This window comes from Hyperolius riggenbachi, chromosome 2, assembly GCF_040937935.1.
Source record: "Hyperolius riggenbachi isolate aHypRig1 chromosome 2, aHypRig1.pri, whole genome shotgun sequence".
Classification (NCBI taxonomy): Eukaryota; Metazoa; Chordata; class Amphibia; order Anura; family Hyperoliidae; genus Hyperolius; species Hyperolius riggenbachi.
In genome coordinates, this window is record NC_090647.1 from 130,939,940 (window position 1) to 130,962,033 (window position 22,094).

The 22,094-nt window shown below is 44.9% G+C and overlaps 1 protein-coding gene across 1 annotated transcript in view; it reads right to left on the minus strand.

Moving 5' to 3' along the window:
• LOC137544081 (glycoprotein-N-acetylgalactosamine 3-beta-galactosyltransferase 1-like) overlaps positions 1 to 22,094 on the minus strand; it is a 66,135-nt gene that overhangs the window by 25,783 nt on the left and 18,258 nt on the right. Inside the window, exons 2-3 of the mRNA XM_068265145.1 lie at positions 6,210 to 6,387; positions 1,021 to 1,679 (exon numbers count right to left, since the gene is read on the minus strand). Of these exons, the coding sequence (XP_068121246.1) occupies positions 1,021 to 1,679; positions 6,210 to 6,378 (828 nt within the window). The 5' untranslated portion in view covers positions 6,379 to 6,387. The remainder of the gene's footprint in view (positions 1 to 1,020; positions 1,680 to 6,209; positions 6,388 to 22,094) is intronic.

Consider the following 22,094-nt stretch of genomic DNA (forward strand, 5'->3'; position numbering starts at 1 on the left):
AGTGCTTAGGGGGCCCATTGTAAAACTTGCGTCGGGGCCCACAGCTCCTTAGCTTCGCCACTGAGCCCCCCGGTGCACTATACTTTTCCTGTCCCCTGCTTGTCTGCTGCTAGCTCTTGCTCCATACATGCGCCCCATGTTGTTCATCCCAATATCGCTTGCCGTTAACGCCAAGTATATGATCAAGCAAGCCCGAGGCACCAGGAAAGCAAGGGGAGGGCTGTAAGCAGCAGGATGGCAGTAGCAGTTAGCCCGCTGAACATTCGTTCTGCTACACTGAATTTGCACATAGCGGTGGGCGGCTACAAACAGCTGGATTTGGCATTCGAGGGATGAAGGGGCAGTGAACGGGCACTTACAGTGATCTCTGAGCTGCCTGTCACTCACCGGATGTGCCACTCGCCAAAGAGCATATGATCTAATCCCTGCTATCCTGTCACTTACTGTCCTCAGAGGACCTTATAATATAAATCTACAATCCAATCCCTGCCGGGTTGGGGGCAAATTTGGAATGCTGTCGGTCCTAGGGCAACTGGTGATAGTGGGCCTTGGGTGTTAAAAAAAAAGTACAAAGCCGGCCCTGCCTGTTGCTCTTTAGTTAAGCCACTGGTTCGTAAAGCATAGTAAAGGAAACACTTTTTGGAAGAAATGGTAATAGGTGAATTGAGGTCTTGCTCACCATAGGTGCCCACACCTGCGACTGTTACAGACTTTGTTATCGACCTGTGGAAGCAGGTTAGTACCCGTGAAACGCATTGTCTTTACACTGTCAGGGTGCTGGAGTGTAATGGGAGACATTCTATGTGCCCTTAGTCCCACAACCAACAACTATGGCATGTTAGGGAGGAATGTACTTCATTCCCCTACACAATGGATGTTACAATCAGAGACGCCACCCTCTACATTTACAGTAACTTTCTTTTGTCATGGAATGTACTGTTATTTTTATGGCGGTTAGTGTAGAATACCAAAAGCTGTCTGCAGAATTCTTCAATAAAAATCAAGAAAAGTTGAACTCACCTCTATGATGGGATAGTAACAGTAGCTCTCATAGGAGCTGCCTGCGGGAAAATGCCCAAACATATGAAAATCGGGTATGAAGGGGTTAAAGCGCTCTCTTTTCTTATTGTCTCTTGTGTCTACAGGGGTAACACCCATCTTCTCCATACAATAACCCAATTCCAGATCCTCCACAGACGATCTGTGAGTGCACACTCCCTTGCTAAATCCGTCTATAAAGCGTTGTAGGGCCTCCTTGCTGAGGACATAACCAGCTCCACCACTCATGTAGCCTTGATCGACAAAAGGTTTAAAACGTTTGCCAAAATAGACTGGCTGGTCAGTTGTGTAATTGGAAAGCATCAATCGCAAGTTCTCTATAGCCACATAGGTGTCATCATCGGCCTTCAAGAACCAGTCAGCTTCGTGAAAGTGATGCTTGTGTATGTATTGGAAGGCCCGAATGGTTTTCCAGTAGAGTTGCTCTCTTCCCTCTTGGACGTCCAACCCAATGGTGGGGAAACTCTCACTGGTGGCAGAACTCATGAATAAAACCTTATTGCAGTGACGAGCCCAGGTGTTCTTCACGTGGATGGTTCTAGACTCCAAATGCTGTGGTGCCGTCATAACCCAACACAACACCCGTACTTTATGGAAAAGTTCCTCCCTCACGATGTCATCTAAAATATCCAAACAAAAAGACATTAGTAAAAAGCAGTCACCGCTGATTGCATGAATTTGAAATGTTTGAAATTAAAGGGGCACTACAGTGAAAAACTGTAAAATGTAATATATGTGCAAACATATACAAATAAGAAGTACATTTTTTCCAGTGTAAAATGAGCCATAAATTACTTTTCTCCTATAATGCTGTCACTTACAGTAGACAGAAGAAATCTGACAGACGTGACAGGTTTAGGACTAGTCCATCTCTTCATAGGGGATTCTCAGCAAGGCTTTTATTCTTTATAAAGATATTCCCTAAAAAGGATTTAAACAATGATGCTGGCCAGCCTCCCTGCTCACTACACAGTTTTTTGGCAGTTGGACGGAGCAACTGCCATTCACTAAGTGCTTTTGAAAAAAAATAGATCCCTGAGAATCCCCTATAAAGAGATGGACTAGTCCAAAACCTGTCAGTTCTGTCAGATTTCTACTACCTACTGTAAGTGACAGCAACATAGGAGAAAAGTAATTTATGGCTCATTTTACTCTGGGAAAAAGTACTCCTTATTTGTATATGTTTGGACATATTTAACATTTTACAGTTTTTCGCTGTAGTGTCCTTCTGTAGTGTAACTTCTTGTTGCTAGACATTACACAAAAGACCACAGGATATTACACAAGCTCCTTTTTGCACACCTTAAATTGAAATTCATGCAAAAGGTTTTTTACATTTTTAGCGCTTACAAATGAAAATTTTACTTGTAGAGCAGGGCTAGAGGGGAGTGGCCAAATGACACATGATGGATTATTTAAACAAAGCCCACTCCACATAAATGTTCTGCAATATGAACATACTGCAATAAAGTACTATTATGTGCCTCTAGATTTCTACTGACTTAACCCCTCAACTACCCCCCTCCCCCATCATAGAGCAGTGGATCCTCCTACTTTACCTTTATCCAGCGAAGCGACAGGTCCTTTCTCCTCTCTTCGCTGTAGCCGCTGTACAGCCTATCTCCTTGTGGCTCCCATCTCTGCATGTCATGTGACATACATCAGGAGTCACAAGGAAATAGACTGTACAGTGGCTACAGTGAAGAGAGGAGTGAGGACCTGTTGCTCTGCCTGTAGAAAGTAAAGTATGAGGCTTCGCTCTGCACTTAGGCACAGGATCGGGCCCCCTTAGCCCCAGAGGTTACAGGGGCTTTTGTTAGGCCCCTGCCTGTGCACTTGGCTCCCTAGGAGGGAGTGCAGCTTCCCCAGCCCTCAGAGTGAGTTCAGCTCTCAGGCCTGGTGCACACCAAAAACCGCTAGCAGATCCGCAAAATGCTAGCAGATTTTGAATCGCTTTTTGTTATTTTTCTGCAGCGTTTCAGCTAGCATTTCGCGGTTTTGTGAAGCATTTTTGGTGTAGTAGATTTCAGATATTGTTACAGTAAGGCTGTTACTAAACAGCTTCTGTAACAAAAACGCCTGCAAAACCGCTCTGAACTGCCGTTTTTCAGAGCGGTTTGCGTTTTTCCTATACTTAACATTGAGGCATAAACGCAACCACAATCCAAAAAATGCCTCACCCCGGGAGTATGCATTTCAGCAAAACGCCTCCCGCTCTGGTGTGAACCACCCCATTGAGATACATTGACCAAGCGTATCCGCAGCCGCAAGCAGCTGCAGAAACGCTGAAAAAGCCGCTCGGTGTGCACCAGCCCTCAGTCTCTGGCATGTCGGTCACAAAAAACATAACAAAAAAAATTTCACGGAGTTTGTTTATATCACAAGGTCTACAGTGATCAAAAATAGGCTTTAGAATTCTAATTCATTGCTATGGGTTATTGACTTTTTCACATTGATATGAAACAATTTTATTTTTTGATTTAAAACAACAAAGTATCTCACCTTCCTTTGGAGACTATGAGACACAAGCAACTAAGTTGCAGCAACAAGACTTCAGTACAGTTCAGTGTAGATTTCAGTGATTGCAAGCAGTATGGTGTCAATCTCTAGTCAGATACTGAGCATGGTGGCATGCAACAGGTTGAGGCCCGATTCCAGAAATGAGCTCCGGAAAAATTCGGATGAAAGCCTAATGAGTTTCATTCATTCAGTTTCATCCTCTAACTAGTGCAGGTGTGCGTGTGTGCGTGTGTGCGTGTGTGCGTGTGTGCGCGTGTGCGTGTGTGCGCGTGTGTGCGTGCGTGCGTGTGTTTAAACTTACCCGGCAGCCTCCTTCGTTAACCCATTTCACGCTGCGCTCCAAGCCGTGGTCACATGACTACAAACACTTCCTCCTTCCGGGTTGAAGGAGGAAGTGTAGTAGTCACATAATGTGGCTTGGAACGCAGCGTGGGACGGGTTAAAGAAAAAGGCTGCTGGGTAAGTTTAACACATCCAAAGCTTTAAATATATCCCCTGGAGCACCATCAAACCCATCATCTTCAAATGGAAAGAACATGGTACCACAACAAACCTGCCAAGAGAGGACCGCCTGAAACACACACTGGCTAACGAGTGCCTTAACCTCCTGAGCGTTTCACCGCTCAGGGGGTTTTGCTAGCCTGAGTCCCCATAGTTAATTTATTAGATCAAATGGCTGCAAAAGGATTAGCTAGCACTAGGCTAGCTTGTATAGGTGGCCAGCACCCCCCGATCACCATTTACACATTACCCAGCCTGGTTCCAGCGATGGCCGCAGCCTTCCCGCGCAGCTCTGGTCTTCTCTGTGGGGAGGATTGTACATGACGTCTCCAACGTCATGCGCAGTCGCGATCCTCCCCATAGAGAAGACTGTAGCTGTGCAGGGAGGCTGCGGCTACTGCTGGAACCAGACTGGGTAATGTATAAACGGCTGGATGGGGTGATCGTGGGCGGTCAGGGGGGGGGGGGCTGGCCACCTATACAAGCTAGCCAAGTGCTAGCTAAACATTTTGCAGCCATTTGATCTAATAAATTAATCATGTGGGACTCCTGAGGCTACCGAGCGGTATGCCTGACAGTGTCAGGCATACCGCTCAGGAGGTGAATCAGAGAGGCAGCACAGAGAGCAAAGGTAACCCAGCAGGAGTTGCAGAGTTCCACACTAGAGACTGGAGTATCTGTCCATAGGACCATAATAAGCCATGCACTCCACAGAGCAGGGCTTTAGTTTCCAGAAAAAAAGCCCTTGCTTTGCATTACAAATAAGGCACATTTTGAGCTTGCCAAAAGGCATGTTGGCAACTCCCCTAATGTTTGAAGGAAGATGCTCTAGTCAAATGAGACTAAAAATTGAGCTTTTTGCCCACCAAGGAAAATGCTATGTCTGGTGCAAACCCAACAAATCCCATCACCCCAAGAACATCATCGCTACAGTGAAACATGGTGGTGGCAGGATCATGTTATGGGGAGGTCTTCAGGAGCAGAGACAAGGGAGTTGGTAAATACAGGAATATTCTTGAGCAAAACCTGTGTCAGTATGCCAGACTAGGATGGAGGTTCATCTTCCAGCGGGACAATGACCCAACGCATAGTGCTAAATCAACACTTGAGTGGTTTAAAGTATAAGAGAAATGTAGTTCCAGCCCCTAGAAGTCATTTGTGCCCCTCTCTGCAGCTTCGGTCTTCTCCGGGGTCCCACTGGCATCCTCTAAGGATCGCCGACCCCCAATGGATTGGCATCTTCTGCCCATGCATGGGTGCGTGCAAGAGCCCGCTTCACCAGGAGCATGCTGCACAGTACGCTCCCGGTGACATGGGCGAATTCTAGCATTGGGCAGACGCATGCGCAGGAGGCGCTGATCCATCAGGGGTTGGCAATCCTTACAGGCTGCCAGTGGGAACCTGTAGAAGACCGGAGCTGTGGCGAGAGACACAAATGACGTCTAGGGGCTGGAAGAGGCCCCAGGTAAGTAAAACTACATTTCTTTTCTTGCTTCACTTATCCTTCAAGGGGAAACATTTAAAATGTAGGAATCGCCTAGTCAAAGTCAATCCAATTAAATTAAAATAAAGTTGAAGATTGCTTTTCACAAGCGCAAACCATCCAACATGAAGGAGCTGGAGCAGTTTTGTCATGAGGAATGGGCAAAAATCCCAGAGGTAAGATGCGGCAAGCTCATAGAAACTTATCCAAAGAGACAAGGTGGCTCCACAAAGTACTGATTTTAGAGGCTGCAAAACATGAAAAATGGGGGAGGGGGTAAATACTTTTGCAAAGCACTGTATTTATGCCCCTAGCCTGACTGCACAGGCATCACTCAGACACCCTGCTACACACAACTAGTTTGTGATAGGCAAACGTTTTGTTTCAGAGCTAACAAGCTATTTAGATTCAATAAGGAAGAGGAAGTTGGGGTTAATAAATCACTGCTGGAAGCTGTGATATGCTAATCGTGATGTCTGCTCCTTGGGTGGAGCCAATAAACAAACTAGGATCATTTTTTGTGCAACGACGATCTTGGACAATTTGAGTTATATGTGAGCGTGTCTTGCGCGTCATACTTGTTTCCATTTTTTATCATGAAATATAGGCAAATAACTGTAAAGATGAAAGAAAAGGCTATAGTTACCCCGTATTATAGTGAAATTGGCTGTCTTCCTCCAGTACAATACACGGTATGGTAACAGCAGATGACTGATGTCTATTGTATCGCTGGTCCAGAGGAACGTTATAACAAAGCCCACAACAAAGCCAAAACTGCACGGCAGCCAAGATATCTGAGCTCCACAACAAGACATTTCCCAGTTCTGTGGAAATAATAATAATAATAATAAAATATATATATAGTGTAACAGGATGTAAGATGGATATCAAATACGGTAAAAAAAAAAAAGTTGATGACAGTCCGAAACATGGTGTCAGTGATATAGCAGCACTGAAGCAATTTTTCGACTAGACAATAGATTGTAGAGAGAATAGAGAGAGCCAGCGCACACCAAAAAGCACTGGCGTAATCGCAAATGCTCAGCGCTTTTTGAGGCGACTTTTTCACAGTGATTCTGGGCATTTGCCTAGCAATTCTCTAATCATGCCTAGCGATTTTTGGAGCATTTGTGTAGCGTTATTTTTTTTTTTTTTTACAGTAGAGCTGAAACTGAACAGCTTCTGTAACAAAAATGTTTGGAAAAGTGCTCTGTTCTAGTGCTTTTCCACTTTCCTATATTTAACATTGAGGCTGAATCACCTCAGAAAAGTGCAAAAATGCTGCAGAACACGGGAGAAAAAAAAAAAAAAAAAAAAAAAAAAAAAAAAATCACATCGCTTTGGTGTGATCCATCCAATTCAAATACATTAGCCAAGCACTTTTCAAAGCGCTAGCGTTTTTAAAGGTGCTCAGAAGCGCTCTTGGTGGAGGGGGAGAGGGACCTGCCAGCAGTAAAGAGGTCTCCTATGATGCATTCCAGAATGTAAATCAGAGAGAGGAAAGATTTACAATGGTAAAAATAATTATTGTAAAAATTACGCATTTTCATTACGTTATTTTTACTGTAGATCCTCTTTAACCATTTCAGCCTGCGGGTATTTTTCACCTTATGGACAAGAGGAATTTTCCCCTTTCACCGCTCCTCCCTTTCATTCCCCAATAACTTTTTTACTACTTATCACAAATAAATGATCTATACCTTGCTTTTTCTGCCCTGAATTAGGCTTGCTTTGGGTTGTACATTATGCCAAGTATTATTTTATTCTAAATGCATTTTAATGGGTTAAGTAAGAAAAAAATTGGAAAAAAAAATTATTATTATTTCTCAGTTTTCGGCCATTATAGTTTTAAAATACTACATGCTACCGTAATTAAAACTCACACATTTTATTTGCTCATTTGTCCCAGTTATTGCAACGTTAAAATTATATCCCTAGTATAATGTATGGTGACAATATTTTATTTGGAAATAAAGGTACATTTTTCAGTTTTACATACATCGCTAATTTCTATACATTTATAATAATATTTCCCTCTTGAGATACATATTATTTTTATTCCCTAAAGTCTATAGATGTAATTTTACTATTTGGCCACAAGATGTCCCTGCGGAGCAAAATACTAAGTAGTGTACAAGTACGCTACAAGGGAAACAATGTGTTGCTACATTATAACTAGGGAAGTGACGCTGGCTTCAGTGGAACCCTACATCACAGGTGGGCTGCGGGTAGATTAATAAAAGGAGACAAAGTTCCCATTCATAAATCTAACGATCAGGAGGCGGAAATCATCAGCGGGAGGAAGCGCGGCCGCTCTATTTAAGAATAAACACTGTTTTTGAGCAAAACCAGTGTTTATTCTCAGCGGATATGTTCGGATTGGCACAGGGGACCCTGCAGCCAATCCCCCCTGCTACTAGCAACATCATGATTGCAGGCATTTGCCTCTCACGATCTCGTGCAAACACCCCCAAACTGCAGGGACCTGACTAGCGCGTCCCTGTGCAAAATCTTGTCAGAAATGGAAGGAATCATTGTAAGAAGAAAATAGTGAGCTTCTGAGAGGAACTGACGGCAAGGTAAGTATGTAATATTTATTTAAAGCTACATCATGTGTTAATTGTACTCGGTTCAGGTCCAATTTAAAGTGTACCTGAAGGCAAGGTCTGTCATGTGACAAATGGTGATCTCACCCAAGGGATCGAGAGCCTCCAATGACCAGAAGAAAATGGGCAGCGAGCATCCAGATCCCAGGGGAAGGCAAGTTAAAACCGCTGCTGCACTGTCTGCACATATCTCCCGTCAGCTTGTTAATTGTCTGTTTGCCATCAGCCCTGACCGCAACCTTCCTACTAGATTCAGGCTCCTCTTTAGCCTGAACTACTTCATGTTGCAGCACCTCTGGTTTTCCTCCATCATCAGTCTTTGGGGTTGTGACCTGGGGGTTGACAGGCAGCCCGTTGCCCACTAGTGATGGTGGCCCATTATGCCTTACTGGTGCTCTGGTAAAGACTCATAGCCACTTAGATGCCTTGGAGGGCACACACCTGCCTTTCCTTTTCATTAGTTAATTGCAACCATTTTGTAATGGCCATTAAATATTTTAATAATTAAATACAAAAGTTTGCTTTCTTAAAACAGAAAGAATTTGCAATAATTTAGGTTGGAGTGAGCTTGAGATGTCTCCCAGTGCATCACTGCTGAATATATGCAAATTAACCATTGTTGCCCTTAGAAGCTAGACACACCTCCAGAACCACACCACTGGAATACAATTATGTGTCAACTTGATTTATTTGTACAGAGCCATAATAATCCAACATACATACAGACTGTTTCAGATTGTTTGACCCTCATCAGTGCATGGCATGGATTAATTTGGCTCTAGTGTAAGGGGCTACAATGGTCCTAAAAGTTCCCTCTGGGTGTTTCAAGCCCTACTTCATAGAGACATATTAATCCATGCCATGCACTAATGAGGGTCAAACAATCCGTAACAGTCTGTATGTATGTTGGATTATAAAGGCTCTGTACAAATTAACAAGCTGACACATCGTTGCATTCCAGCGGTTCTGGAGGTGTGTTTAGCTTCTAAGGGCAACAATGGTTAATTTGCATATATTCAGCAGTGATGCACTGAGAGACATCTCAAGCTCACTCAAACCTGAATTATCGCAAATTCTTTCTGCTTTAAGAAAGCAAACTTTTGTTTTCCATAGCATTTTAGTAAGGGGGCTTTTAGGACCATTGTAGTCCCTTACACACTCCAATGAGTTCTGGGTCACCATGAGCTTGCTGGATAGTCTGTACCAATAATTAAATAGAAAATACACTAAAATATTGTAACCCTTTAAGGTACACAAGGTATTGTACAATTGCTTACTATCTTTACTGGTCACTTTACTTACTGTATATGAAGGACTGGTGCCATCTGTCTGCCATTCTCACCCACTTTTTCCTAAGATCTTACTTATCTGCAGGTTAGTGTTACCAGAAATCATTCCCTCTTCTTGCAAAGCTCTTTTTGTCTGTGCGAAAGACAAGGAACTAATTCCCACCTCTTGTGATGACTTATGGCAGAATCTGGAAGACTTCTTTAATAAGGGAGCCTTTAGCTGTCCACGGTCCACCGCCCCCTGGGGTTTGGAAGGAGTATAGCGGGATATCGGTACCCATTCCCCTAATCATTATATGCCTCATTTGCTTATATAAATCACTGCTTTTGTAAACTCAATGAAAAAAAATAAAAAAGGAAACAAAGGCAAGTTCTTACTGGGCTTGGTACTGTATGTACTCAGGTTTATCCCATGTCAGTTCAGGAACGCTTTAAAGGACAACTGTAGTGAGAAGAAAATGGAGGCTGCCATATTTATTTCCTTTTAAACAATACAATTGCCTGGCAGCCCAGCTGGTCTGGTTGGCTGCAGTGGTGTCTGAATCACAACAGAAACAAGCATGCCACTAATCTTGTCAGATTTGACAATAATAATTTAAATCGCTAGGCTTACTTCTTTAACATAGAAATCGCAGTAGGTATTTTCCACTAACGCAATTAATTTTTTTACAAAGCGCAATCACTTTCTGGAGCAATTTTGAGAGTGATTTTTCAATGCAAATGCATTGTGTATGTAAAATCGCAATTGCTTAACTAAATTAATGAAAAATCACAATCGCTGGCATTTGTGATTAGCAATTGTTAGTGGAAAATGGCCCTATTAGAAGCAAAGGATCTGCAGGATAGCCAGGCACCTGGTATTGCTTAAAAGGAAATATACCGATATATGGCAGTCTCCATATCCCTCTCAGCTTCTACCTGAGGAAGATTCTTATTGGTCAGGCCACTGGGTCAATGAAAATCCTCAGAAGAAAATTTAAAGATGCCTTTTGCCAAAGCTTTCTTTTCTCCTCACTGGGTTGCAATATAGAACTTTTGGTAAACTCTGGCAAAAGCATTTTTTCTATCTCCTGCGAGGGTTATCTATTCAATATTGTGGCAATCAATCAGAATTCTTCCTGTAAAAAGAATTAGGCTAGGTTCACAGTGGTCGGTTACATAACTTACGCATTATAATGAGAGAGTGAACAGCAATGGAGACTGTACATAGACTTAAATACAAAGCCTGCATGTAGTGAGTTGGAATAATGTGATCGGTTACTGTGAACAGGCCTACAGAATTGTATGGGTAGTGAGTTGACATGCAGAATTATTCTGCAACACAACTGACCACCGTGAACAGGGCTTTAAGAAAACAACTGTAATGAACGATGGAGAGGCAGCGGCGGGGAACAGCGCTACCACCGCAGCTGCCTCCAGCTCTCTGCCTAGCAATGTATTCGTGCCTCGGGCGTCTAGCACGCCGAGGACGGGTCTGTCAGCCGCACATAAGGTCGCATTGTCGCGTGCGCGCGCACAGACAGGACCTTTATGCGGGGAGGAGGCGCGTCAGCTGACCGGCCGATCGGCTGACGTCAGAGGAGACGCTCGCCGCTCCTCATTGGCTGATTAGAGGGGGAGTGCCGAAGGGGTCTCCTCTGCCTTATAAGCCTAGCTGATTCATTCGCAACTTGTCTGCTGTTGCGAATACTTTGTGTTAGCGCTCAGACCTTAGATAGTTCCGGTGTGCTTTGATCCGGGAGGAAACCGGGAATTTCACACAAGATAGAAATTATTTGATAGCTGTTAATATACTTCATTACTGTACTAACAGATTCAAAGATAAAACAGCAATGTGTGCACACAATGAGGCCTTGTGGAAAAACAGGTACAAACTTGAAACCGACACAGCTCTTGCAACTTCTCTGTGCCTCCACGTTTAAGAATACAACAGTCCAATCTTGTTCATCACAGGCAAAGAAAAACGTGGGCACCAGTAAAATGCACACCTCTGGTTTTAATGATGCATAGCAGCAAACATTCCAACAGATTTGACAGCAAATAGGCAATACTTCACCCCATCCAGGTGCACCCAGCATAGAGACCCCTCGGTCAACAATTGTTTCACATCAGAGATGCATCATCAAGGACCCTTCAGATCTTGGCAGTGTGGGACAGAGCTCCACGCCAGCAAGACAGCGCTTCCCTTTTAAAGAACTTCCGGGTGCGCTCACATGATCCCGCCAGCCAATCAGATTCTCCTGTACGCATGACACGGCCGCATGCGTACAAAAATACGCATGCGACATATGGGTTGGCTGCCTCCCACGGCTGAGTGTCGCATACCATGCGTCCATTCATCCGCGTGGGATACTTCATTACTGTGTTATTATCTGTGTATGACTCTGGCTCGTTCTGACTACTCTTCCACTCAGTGATTCTGTACTTCTGCCCATCTGATCTTGCTGCAAACTCTGCCTGTTTATATCTTCCTGCCTCTGCCTTCCGATTTTGTACTGCATCTGTCCGTCTGTTGCCAACTCGATCAGTCTGACCACTCTACTCTCACCAGAGGGCCCCTTGACTCTGGTGAGGGGTTCTGTACTGTGAGTACCCACCAGCTCCTCTAGGGAGGTTTAAGCTAAACCTATCAGTACTACTGTTGCACCAATCACTATACTTGCTATTAGCTATCTCATCAGCTGTCTGGTATATCTGTATTATAGGTGATACTGCAGATCACCTGATAATCAGAACTCTGTTCATGCTGACACAAATCGTTACAACAACATAATAAAAATAAATAAAAAATGTATTACAAAGTAGCAGCAATTTGAGCTTTGTACCAGACTAACACAGATGAAAAGTTTAGCACATCTGTCAGAGGAAAGGACAGTCTGAATAAAAAACAAAATGGGTTGATCAACGTATAGCTGGGAGGAGGACATTTTTTGCACGGCATTCTTTCTTAAAAAGGAGCCTTAGGTGAGAGGCAGATGAAGGCTGACAAATTTGCCTTTACACAATGCAAACTATCTGTCAGGCACGCAGGGCCGGATTAACACACTAAGCACCTCAAGCAGCTGCTTGGGGCCTCAGTCAGAGTGTAATGGGCCCCATCAGCATGTAATCAGGCTCTTCACTGTTCCTCCTTTTTCCTCCTGGCAGGAGGGGAATCACACTCACACTTAGCAGCCTGGCCCTAGCAAATGACACTGATAACAGCTGAAAGCAGAGGGGCTTTTTAAATTAACCTCTTCAGTAGCACAGGCTGTATTGTAGTGTGCCTGTCTGTGCTGTTTTCCAGTTACAGGCGTCTCTTGGTCACTGAGGGCAGGAGCTGTGACACCATGTGGAGAGTAGAGATGGCCTGAACCATTCGCCGAGCGAATCTCTCTGTGCCCTGTACTACTTCCGGGTTGCTATGACCCGTAGTAGTACGCCTGCGCTGGCCCGGCGGTGCACGTCTTTGATAGCGTGCCTGTTGCCGGACAGTCTCTGCGCATGAGCGTGACGTCACTCATGACGTCACACACATGCACAGAAAGTGCCCGGCAACAGCAGCGCGATCTAGGACACGCACCGCCGGGCCAGTGCAGGCGTACTACTCCGGGTCATAGCGACCCGGAAGTAGTACAGGGCACAGAGAGACAGAGATGTTCGCCGGCGAACAGTTCGGGAACCGTTCGCGACATCTCTAGTGGAGAGAGCATGGACAGGCATACACAGAATACAGCCTTTGCTGCCTGAGGGGATAACCTATAGCCCTGCTGCTTCCAGGTAGGTAAGGTGAAGGGGACAACTTGTAGAAAAAGTGCAGCTACAAAGAGCGTATTAAACAAAGTAAATTGGGCTGGGCAAACTTTATCAGCCCCCTCCCCCCCAATTAGATGTATCAGTTGCTGTCTGAATTATTATTATTTAGTATTTATCTAGCACCGACATCTTCCACAGTGCTGTACAGACTATATACAGTTTTGTCACTAACTGTCCCTCAGAGGAGCTCGCAATCTAAACCCTGCCATAGTCATGTGTCTGTATTGTAGTCTAGGTATATACAGTATATATGTATGCCAATGTAGGGGGAAGCCTATTAACTTATCTGTATGTTTTAGGGATGTGGGAGGAAACCAACATGCCCAGAGGAAACCCACGTAGATATGGGGAGAATATACAAACTCCTTGCAGATGTTGACCTGGCTGGGAATCAAACCGGGGACCCAGCGCTGCAAGGCGAGAGCGCTAACCACTACGCCATCGTGCTGCCCTGTATCCCCATCCCTCAATCCAATGGAACAAGGGGCCACACACCTGCCTTTCATTCAAACTGCTCACACCAGAGCCTTCTCACCTGTCCAGAAGGAGCACTACCATTCTTTATGCTGCGTCCTCTCACCTATAATAATAAATATATATATATATATATATATATATATATATATATATATATATATATATATATATATCTATCATTCAGATATTCGAGGGGGGCCCAAATCTGCTACTTTGCTTAGGGCCCATTCAGCCTTAATCCGGCTCTGCAGGCACGACTGATAGGGGAAGGGGGAGGAGATTTCCCCTGGGTTGCCTCTTCTAAAACATTTGAGGCTGGTGTGATGCCCTGACAATTTTAACTACTGTTAGTAGAGCTCTGCATCGTCCCCAGCCACTTGTTTCCAAGCCCCGCCCCATTGTATATACAGTATATGTATTTCTAGCTCATCTAACTTGGGGTTTGAGGGGGAAAGAATTTTTCTCCCCTTTTTGGATGACCCTTCTAATGGACTACCAGCACAGAATTAAAGACTAAATGAGCAGTGTATATGTAAAAAAAAAAACCTGTGTGATCCTACTTTGAGAGGTGAACTGAAAGGGAATAAACAACCAGTCATGCCCATTTTGAGGCATACGTATGAATTGGCAACCGGGAGTTAGCTTATCCTGCTGCACAAGTTCCCGGTGGCGTTAAATACTATTCCCCCTCTAGGTCCCCGTGGATGGTGGGGAATGATGTAATTTGGCTTCCAGCTTTTGCTGGAGGACGGCTTACAGTGTTTTAAATGTAACTTCTGCTCCGTTTTATGACGGCGCCGAAGTTACGCAGTGTGCACCACTATAGCCATAATTCCTATTATGGCCTATGGTGACACCGGCTGCACCCAAATCTCCTGTGCTGTAATTACAGCGATCGCACTTTGAGGGCTGGACACCTCCTAATTGCTATTGTGTTTTTTTATTTGTGTGGGTTGTGTTTGTGTGTTAGAGGGTGGCATGCAGGCTAGACTCCTAGTGATTCTTTTTTTTTTGGGGGGGGGGAGGGGGGGGGAAGAGGGGAGGAGGGGGCACAAGTGACATGCTAGTTTATTTTAAGCCCCCTGGTTGGGGGGGGGGGCTGCTCTATGGGGGGGATATTGGATGCATGCTGCATGTATGAGCAGACACCATACTGAGCAGAGCATGTGAGGAGGTATCTGTGAGAGTACTGGGGGTGTGGGGCAGGCATAGTGAAATATTCAGGGAAGGGGGGAGAGGCAGTTAATGGCAGACAGTGTGGCTGCATTATGGAGGAGGAGGCAAATGTGACATGTAGGGGCATAACTACCTAGTGGCAGGCCCCACTTCTGATGTCTGTTGGCTGCCCTCCCCCCCCCCCCCCCCCCCTCAACCTCATCATAAGGTGGGGGTGCAAACTAGAGATGATGGTCCTGTGGGCATGCAGAGTGACAATGTAGCATTATATGTTACCTGCTCCCAGCAGCAATACAGGTCCTCTTCACACCCCTTTTGTGTATGAGTGCTTTGCCACTCAATATGCAGCTTCTGTCACATGAGGAGGCAGGAGGGAGGTAGGAGGCAGGAAGGGCAGGCTGCAATTGAGGGGAATAGTGAAATAATGGGGTAAGAGTGGATACAGCAACAGGCAGTGTGGCTGATTTATATGGGAGGAGGTGAATACTGAGGCCCCATTCACACTTAGAAACGCAAAACGGCGGAGATTTTTTTCGGGGTTTCGCAGGAGTGATTTTTCCGCAATTTCACATGGAAAAATCACTGAACAGTGCGGCGATTTTGCCGCGATCGCATTTAGCGCTTCTAAAGGACTGAAACGCGATCATCGGTAAATCGCCTGAAAATGGTGCAGGCAACGCATTTGCGTTTCGCGTTTTTGGGCGATTTGCGCCGATTAGCGCACATTGCCCAAGTAAGAACGGGCCCGTAGGGTTTCATTTAACGTTTGAGCGTTTTGCCGAAATCGCGGCAAAACACTCTAGTGCGAATGGGGCCTTAATTTAGGCTCACCAAGTTGATGGGGGAAATGGCTGCATGACTGAGGGGACCCTAAGGGCTCGTTCCCACTGTTGCGACGCGATTTCGGCCGCATTCCGACGCTTGTAAAAACGCATGCGGATGCGTTTCCACATGCGTTTTTACCCGCGATTTCGCATGCGATTTCGCATGGCAGGGTGCCATGCGAAATTAACCATGACACTGCCAGGGCTAAATAAAATTGAAAAAGGTGCGAAATCGCACGCGAAATCGCGGGTAAAAACGCATGTAACAAACGCATGCGTTTTTACTATTAAATACATTAGCGGCGATTCGCACGGATTCCCGACGCAGGCGAAATCGTTGGCTCTTTTGTGCGTTTTTTTCACGCTGAAAAAAACGCACCTCAACAACGCTACAGTGGAAACAGGCCCATCCACTTGTATTACATGTGCGGATCTGCATGCGTTGGACGCATGCAGATTCGCGATAGTGGAAACGAGCCCTCACTGCACACAACACCACACTGAGTACTTAGAGAGGGAAGGCGGTGTATTGTGTGTTGTGTGCTGATTATAGAAAAAAAAAATCCTATCTGCCAAGCATCTGGGAAAGGAAAGCAGATGCAGTGGAGCAGATTATGTAGCTGGTGAGCATTCTTGTTGATCCTTCAATCCTTATCAGCTGGAAGATCCACTCCACTATGCCTGGTGAATTAGTACAGGCTTCGCAGATAGGAATTTTCACAATGCTACTTGTGTGTGTTTGTCACATTATTATACAGCATTAAAGCAGACCTGTAATTAGAGGGGAGCAAGAGCAGGGGCGCCTCTGGCTATTTTGTCACTCCAGGCGAGAAATCCTGGTGTCCCCCCCCCCCCCCCGGAGCGCCCACCCATGAAAATAATCATAGTGCGCCAATGTTTCACCAGAAAATAATCGTAATGCGGCAGTGTTTCACCAGAAATTACACTTATTGCAACAGAGCGAGAGCATCACTAAAAAACACATGTAAATGCGGCAACGTTTTACCCGAAAATACACGTAATGTGGGCAGAGAGGGCACAGAGGGACACAGCAACAGCTGCCTGCAACTTACGCTAAGCAGATGCAGCAGAAGCAAGTAATAGAACACCCACAGGGCAGGGCTTAGTCCGTGGGCAGTGCTTTATTCAGGGGCGGGACTTAATCCAGCAACATGGCCCCCCAGAGGCAATGGCACTCCAGGCAATGTACTGCCTATGCCTAAAACTGCCTAAAATCGCCTGAGCAAAACGCTAGTGTGAATGGGCCCTTAAAGTTATTTCACTTTCTACCCTGCCTGCTGTCTCACCTGTTGGGAATGTCAGTGTTGCACTCAAATAATGTAAAAGAAAAGGATGACCTTTTACACTGTGGGGTTTGAGTGTACACAACTCTCAGAAAGTTATCACTGCCTGGAATCTATATAAATTCTTTATACAACTATTGAGCGACAGAAAAACTTGAAAGTCTGGAAGGCATGGGTGTGTGGATTGTCCCCTTCACTCCCAGTGTCTATCTCCTTAGACAACACATGTAGCACTAGCAATGTCAAGGTTTCACTGGGCACTTCAGTAGCAAACATACACTCCTTGTATTCGTATTCATCCATTATTGTGTCAGGTTAGAAATGGACACAGCCGTTTCACTACATATAGAAGCCCTAGCCTGCAGGAATATACAGAAGCCCTAGCCTGCAGGAATATACTGAGGCCCTAGCATGCAAGAATACACAGAAGCCCTAGCCTGCAGGAATATACAGAAGCCCTAGCATGCAAGAATACACAGAAGCCCTAGCCTGCAGGAATATACAGAAGCCCTAGCATGCAAGAATACACAGAAGCCCTAGCCTGCAGGAATATACTGAAACCCTAGAATGCAAGAATACACAGAAGCCCTAGCCCGCAAGAATATACAGAAGCCCTAGCATGCAATGCAAGAATACACAGAAGCCCTAGCCTTAGGGAATATACTGAGGCCCTAGCATGCAAGAATACACAGAAGCCCTAGCCTGCAGGAATATACAGAAGCCCTAGCATGCAAGAATACACAGAAGCCCTAGCCCGCAGGAATATACAGAAGCCCTAGCATGCAAGAATACACAGAAGCCCTAGCCTTAGGGAATATACAGAAGCCCTAGCATGCAAGAATACACAGAAGCCCTAGCCTGCAGGAATATACAGAAGCCCTAGCATGCAATGCAAGAATACACAGAAGCCCTAGCCTGCAGGAATATACTGAGGCCCTAGCATGCAAGAATACACAGAAGCCCTAGCCTGCAGGAATATACAGAAGCCCTAGCATGCAAGAATACACAGAAGCCCTAGCCTGCAGGAATATACAGAAGCCCTAGCATGCAATGCAAGAATACACAGAAGCCCTAGCCTGCAGGAATATACAGAAGCCCTAGCATGCAATGCAAGAATACACAGAAGCCCTAGCCTGCAGGAATATACAGAAGCCCTAGCATGCAATGCAAGAATACACAGAAGCCCTAGCCTTAGGGAATATACTGAGGCCCTAGCATGCAAGAATACACAGAAGCCCTAGCCTGCAGGAATATACTGAGGCCCTAGCATGCAAGAATACACAGAAGCCCTAGCCCGCAGGAATATACTGAAGCCCTAGCGAATATATGGACCTTTCCACCATTAAAGGGAACCTAAACTGAGAAGGATATGGATTTTACCTTTTAAAATAATACCAGTTGCCTGACTCTTCTGCTGATCCTGTGTGTCTAATACTTTTAGCGACAGCCCCTGAACAAGCATGCGGATCAGGTGCTCTGACTGAAGTCAGACTGGATTAGCTGTATGCTTGTTTCAGGTGTGCGATTCAGCCACTTCTGCAGCCAAAGAGATCAGCAGGACTAACAAGCAACTGGTATTGTTTAAAAGGAAACATCCATATCCCTCTCAGTTTAGGTTCCCTTTAACTAGGGTTTCATCAGGTATGCAAGTGACAGTTTCTGTCCAGTTCGGGACCAGGTCGGACTGGGTCAGACTATAGCATAACCCTCACTGATAATTACAGCCATAAAACACTTTCCTTTCAGTAAATGGCTTCTGAGAGCAGGAAAGAGATCAATAGGGTCAATAATAATTCAAGGATTTGAGCTCTGGCATACTTCAATTAATGTGTCATTGAGCAGAGACAGTGAAACAGTAAAAACTATAAAAACTAGATTTAAATATAAAATAAACTGTGAGATATCTAAAAAAAAAAAAAGTCATTTTTAGGAGACTGAGGATAGATACAATTGTTTTTCTCAGTTTATTTTCACCTCTGATGTCCTTTAGGCTACTTACACACTAATACATTGCGTTTTAGGGGACGTTATGGTTGCATAACGTGCCCCTAACGCAATGCATGGTGGTGCGGGAGAGGACGTTAGAGTGAGCCGCGTTAGGCGGCTCTATCCGCATAAGGTCTCCCAGAGTGGCGCGGATTTACCAGCGGGACCACGTGATGCGGATTGCGGAGCGAGACACTCCGCATCACGTGGTCCCGCTGGCCAATCAGTGGCCGCCAGTGCAGTGCATATTAAGTAGCCATGTGCGCGGCTACTGTAACGGCAACTCCCCACCTCCTCTCCGCTCCCCACTGAGCATGTGCAAACAGTCTAACGTTGAACGCACAGCATGCTGCACTTTCAATACAACGTGCAGCGTTACATGTAACACAACGTGGGCACTGTGAACAGCCCACTTGTGTTACATTGCTGTGCGTTGGGGGAGTGTTACAGGCTGCACTAACGTGCACCTGTAACGTCCCACTGTGAAAGCAGCCTTAAGGTGCGTACACACGCACTACAAAAGGCAACGACGGGTCCGCCGGACCCTCCTGCTGGGCGGTCTTTTAGCCGACAGTAGCGCATGTGTATGCGCTGTCGGCGGACTGATAATGCTGTTTCTGAACGATCCGCTCAGCGAAGCAATAACACAAGGAAGTCTAACCACAATCTATCACTTACTGCAATGGAAGGTTCACATTTGCCAGTGTGGAAGACGTTTTTTCCCACTCAAGTTTTGAAAATGTGCAGGGTGAAGAAGTATTACCCACATGTGAAAATCGCATTTAGATTTGAACAAGTTCCTTGACTTATATTTGTTGTGAGTGCTAATACGAACTTGCATGCAAGACAACAAATCGATTGATCTCTGCCTAAGGGTTCATTGCTGCATATGAATAGGCCATGTTCACATCTTTAAATGCAGATGCCTTTCTGTGTAACGTTTGTTTTAACTACGGCCGTTTTTTGACATAGGCAAACCGGACAGATCGCTGAAGTAACAACTGTTGGAGTGGCACTGTAGAGCTATTCTTAGCACACTGATAAAAACGCGCCTAGTTAAAAATGGCGCCGGCAAAAAAATGGCGCCCCCTTCTGCCCGATATATGTTTAAAACGATATTTATCGTTTTAAAGGTTAAAATAGTGCAGACCTTTTGAACGAAATTTATCGTTTTAAAACTTTTTTTTTTGTCCTGCCTGAACGATATTTATCGTTTTAACCCCTACTTTGCTGCCGTTTGGAGAATATCTGCCCGCCGGCTTTAATGTTTAATAGCAAAGCCCCCTTAAAAGCTAAAAACACCAAATTTGCAGGGAATGTTAAGAAAAAAATTGTGAACAAGAGGAAACTTTTTTTTTTCAAAAAGACCTTATAGTTTTTGAGAAAATCGATTTTAAATATTCTTCGTCTGACCGTGGGAAAATTAAACGCCCGCCGACTTTTTTTTTTGTAACACTATTTTTATTGTTTGGATTTAAAGAGTAGCATATGATCACATCATCCAACTTTCGTAGTCATTAAAGTATAGTACATTCAATATAAACTTAGGTAAGACAGTAATAAGTAACATTTGGTTGGTTTGACAAATATCAACTTGGGTAAACAGGATGATGTCATAAAGATATTAACATTAACATTATCTTCGGTCTAACATATTAGACTCTGATAAGTTCCCTTTTGTGAAAATGAAATAGAGCATCATGTGTCTATCGTATAATTTTACTATAGTCTAGGAAGGTAGGGAACATAAACCTATAGGGGAGGGGGGGGGGGGAATTGTGAAATGCCCGCCGACTTTAGCGGTTAATAGCAAAGCCCCTTTAAATGCTAGAAACACCAAATGTGTAGGGAATGTTAAGAAGAATAGTGGGAACACGAAGAAAAAAAATTGTTCAAAAAGACCTTATAGTTTTTGAGAAAATCGATTTTAAATCTTCAAAGAGGAAATGTATCTATTTAAATCGCGTACTGACATTTCCGTGGAAACTTTTTCCGCCGACTTTAGCAGTTAATAGCAAAGTCCCCTTAAATCCTAGCAACACCAAATTTGCAGGATATGTTAAAAAGATACTGGGAAACAATATTTTAAAAAAAAATTGAATTTTTTTTTTTTAAATCTAAATTTTTGGGTTATGTTCAGAGTGTGGGAAATTTTTTGAAAAAAATGACGTGGGGTCCCCCCCTCCCGAGCCTCTTTAACCCCTTGTCTCCCATGCAGGCTGGGATAGCCAGAATGCGGAGCCCCGGCCGACTGGGGCTTCGCACCCTGAGCTATACCAGCCCGCATGGTCCATGGTATGGGGGGGCTTCGGGGGGGAGGGACGGCCAAGCCTTCCCCTCCCCCCGGAGCCCTTGTCCAATCCATGGACAAGGGGCTCTTCCCCACCTCCGGTGCCCCAGGAGGAGGTGGGGGCGACGACTCCCTGGGGGGGGGGTTCATGGTGGCATCTGGTAGTCCCCTTTAAGAAGGGGAACCCAGATGCCTGCCCCCCTCCCAGGAGAAATTAGTATAGGGGTGCACCCCTTACCCATTTCCATAAAGGGTTAAATTAAATAAAAACACAACAACGAGAAAAGTCCTTTAGGGCTGGTGCACACCGAGCGGCTTTTTGGGCGTTTTCAGATCTGCTTGCGGCTGCGGATCTGCTTGGTCAATGTATCTCAATGGGGTGGTGCACACCAGAGCGGCAGGCGTTTTGCAGAAACGAAAAATGCCTGGGTGAGGCATTTTTTGGATTTCGGATGCGTTTCTGCCTCAATGTTAAGTATAGGAAAAACGCAAACCGCTCTGAAAAACGCCTGTTCAGAGCGGTTTTGCAGGCGTTTTTGTTACAGAAGCTGTTCAGTAACAGCTTTACTGTAACAATATATGAAATCTACTATACTGAAAACCGCAGCAGCAATCCGCAAAACGCTAGCAAAACGCCTCATAAAAATAAAAAAAAGCGTTTAAAAATCTGCTAGCATTTTGCGGATCTGCTTGCGGTTTTTGGTGTGCACCAGCCCTCAATGTTCTAAATTAACCAGAAATACTTACCTGTACCTTTAAGAAAAAAACCCCACGTCAATTAGGT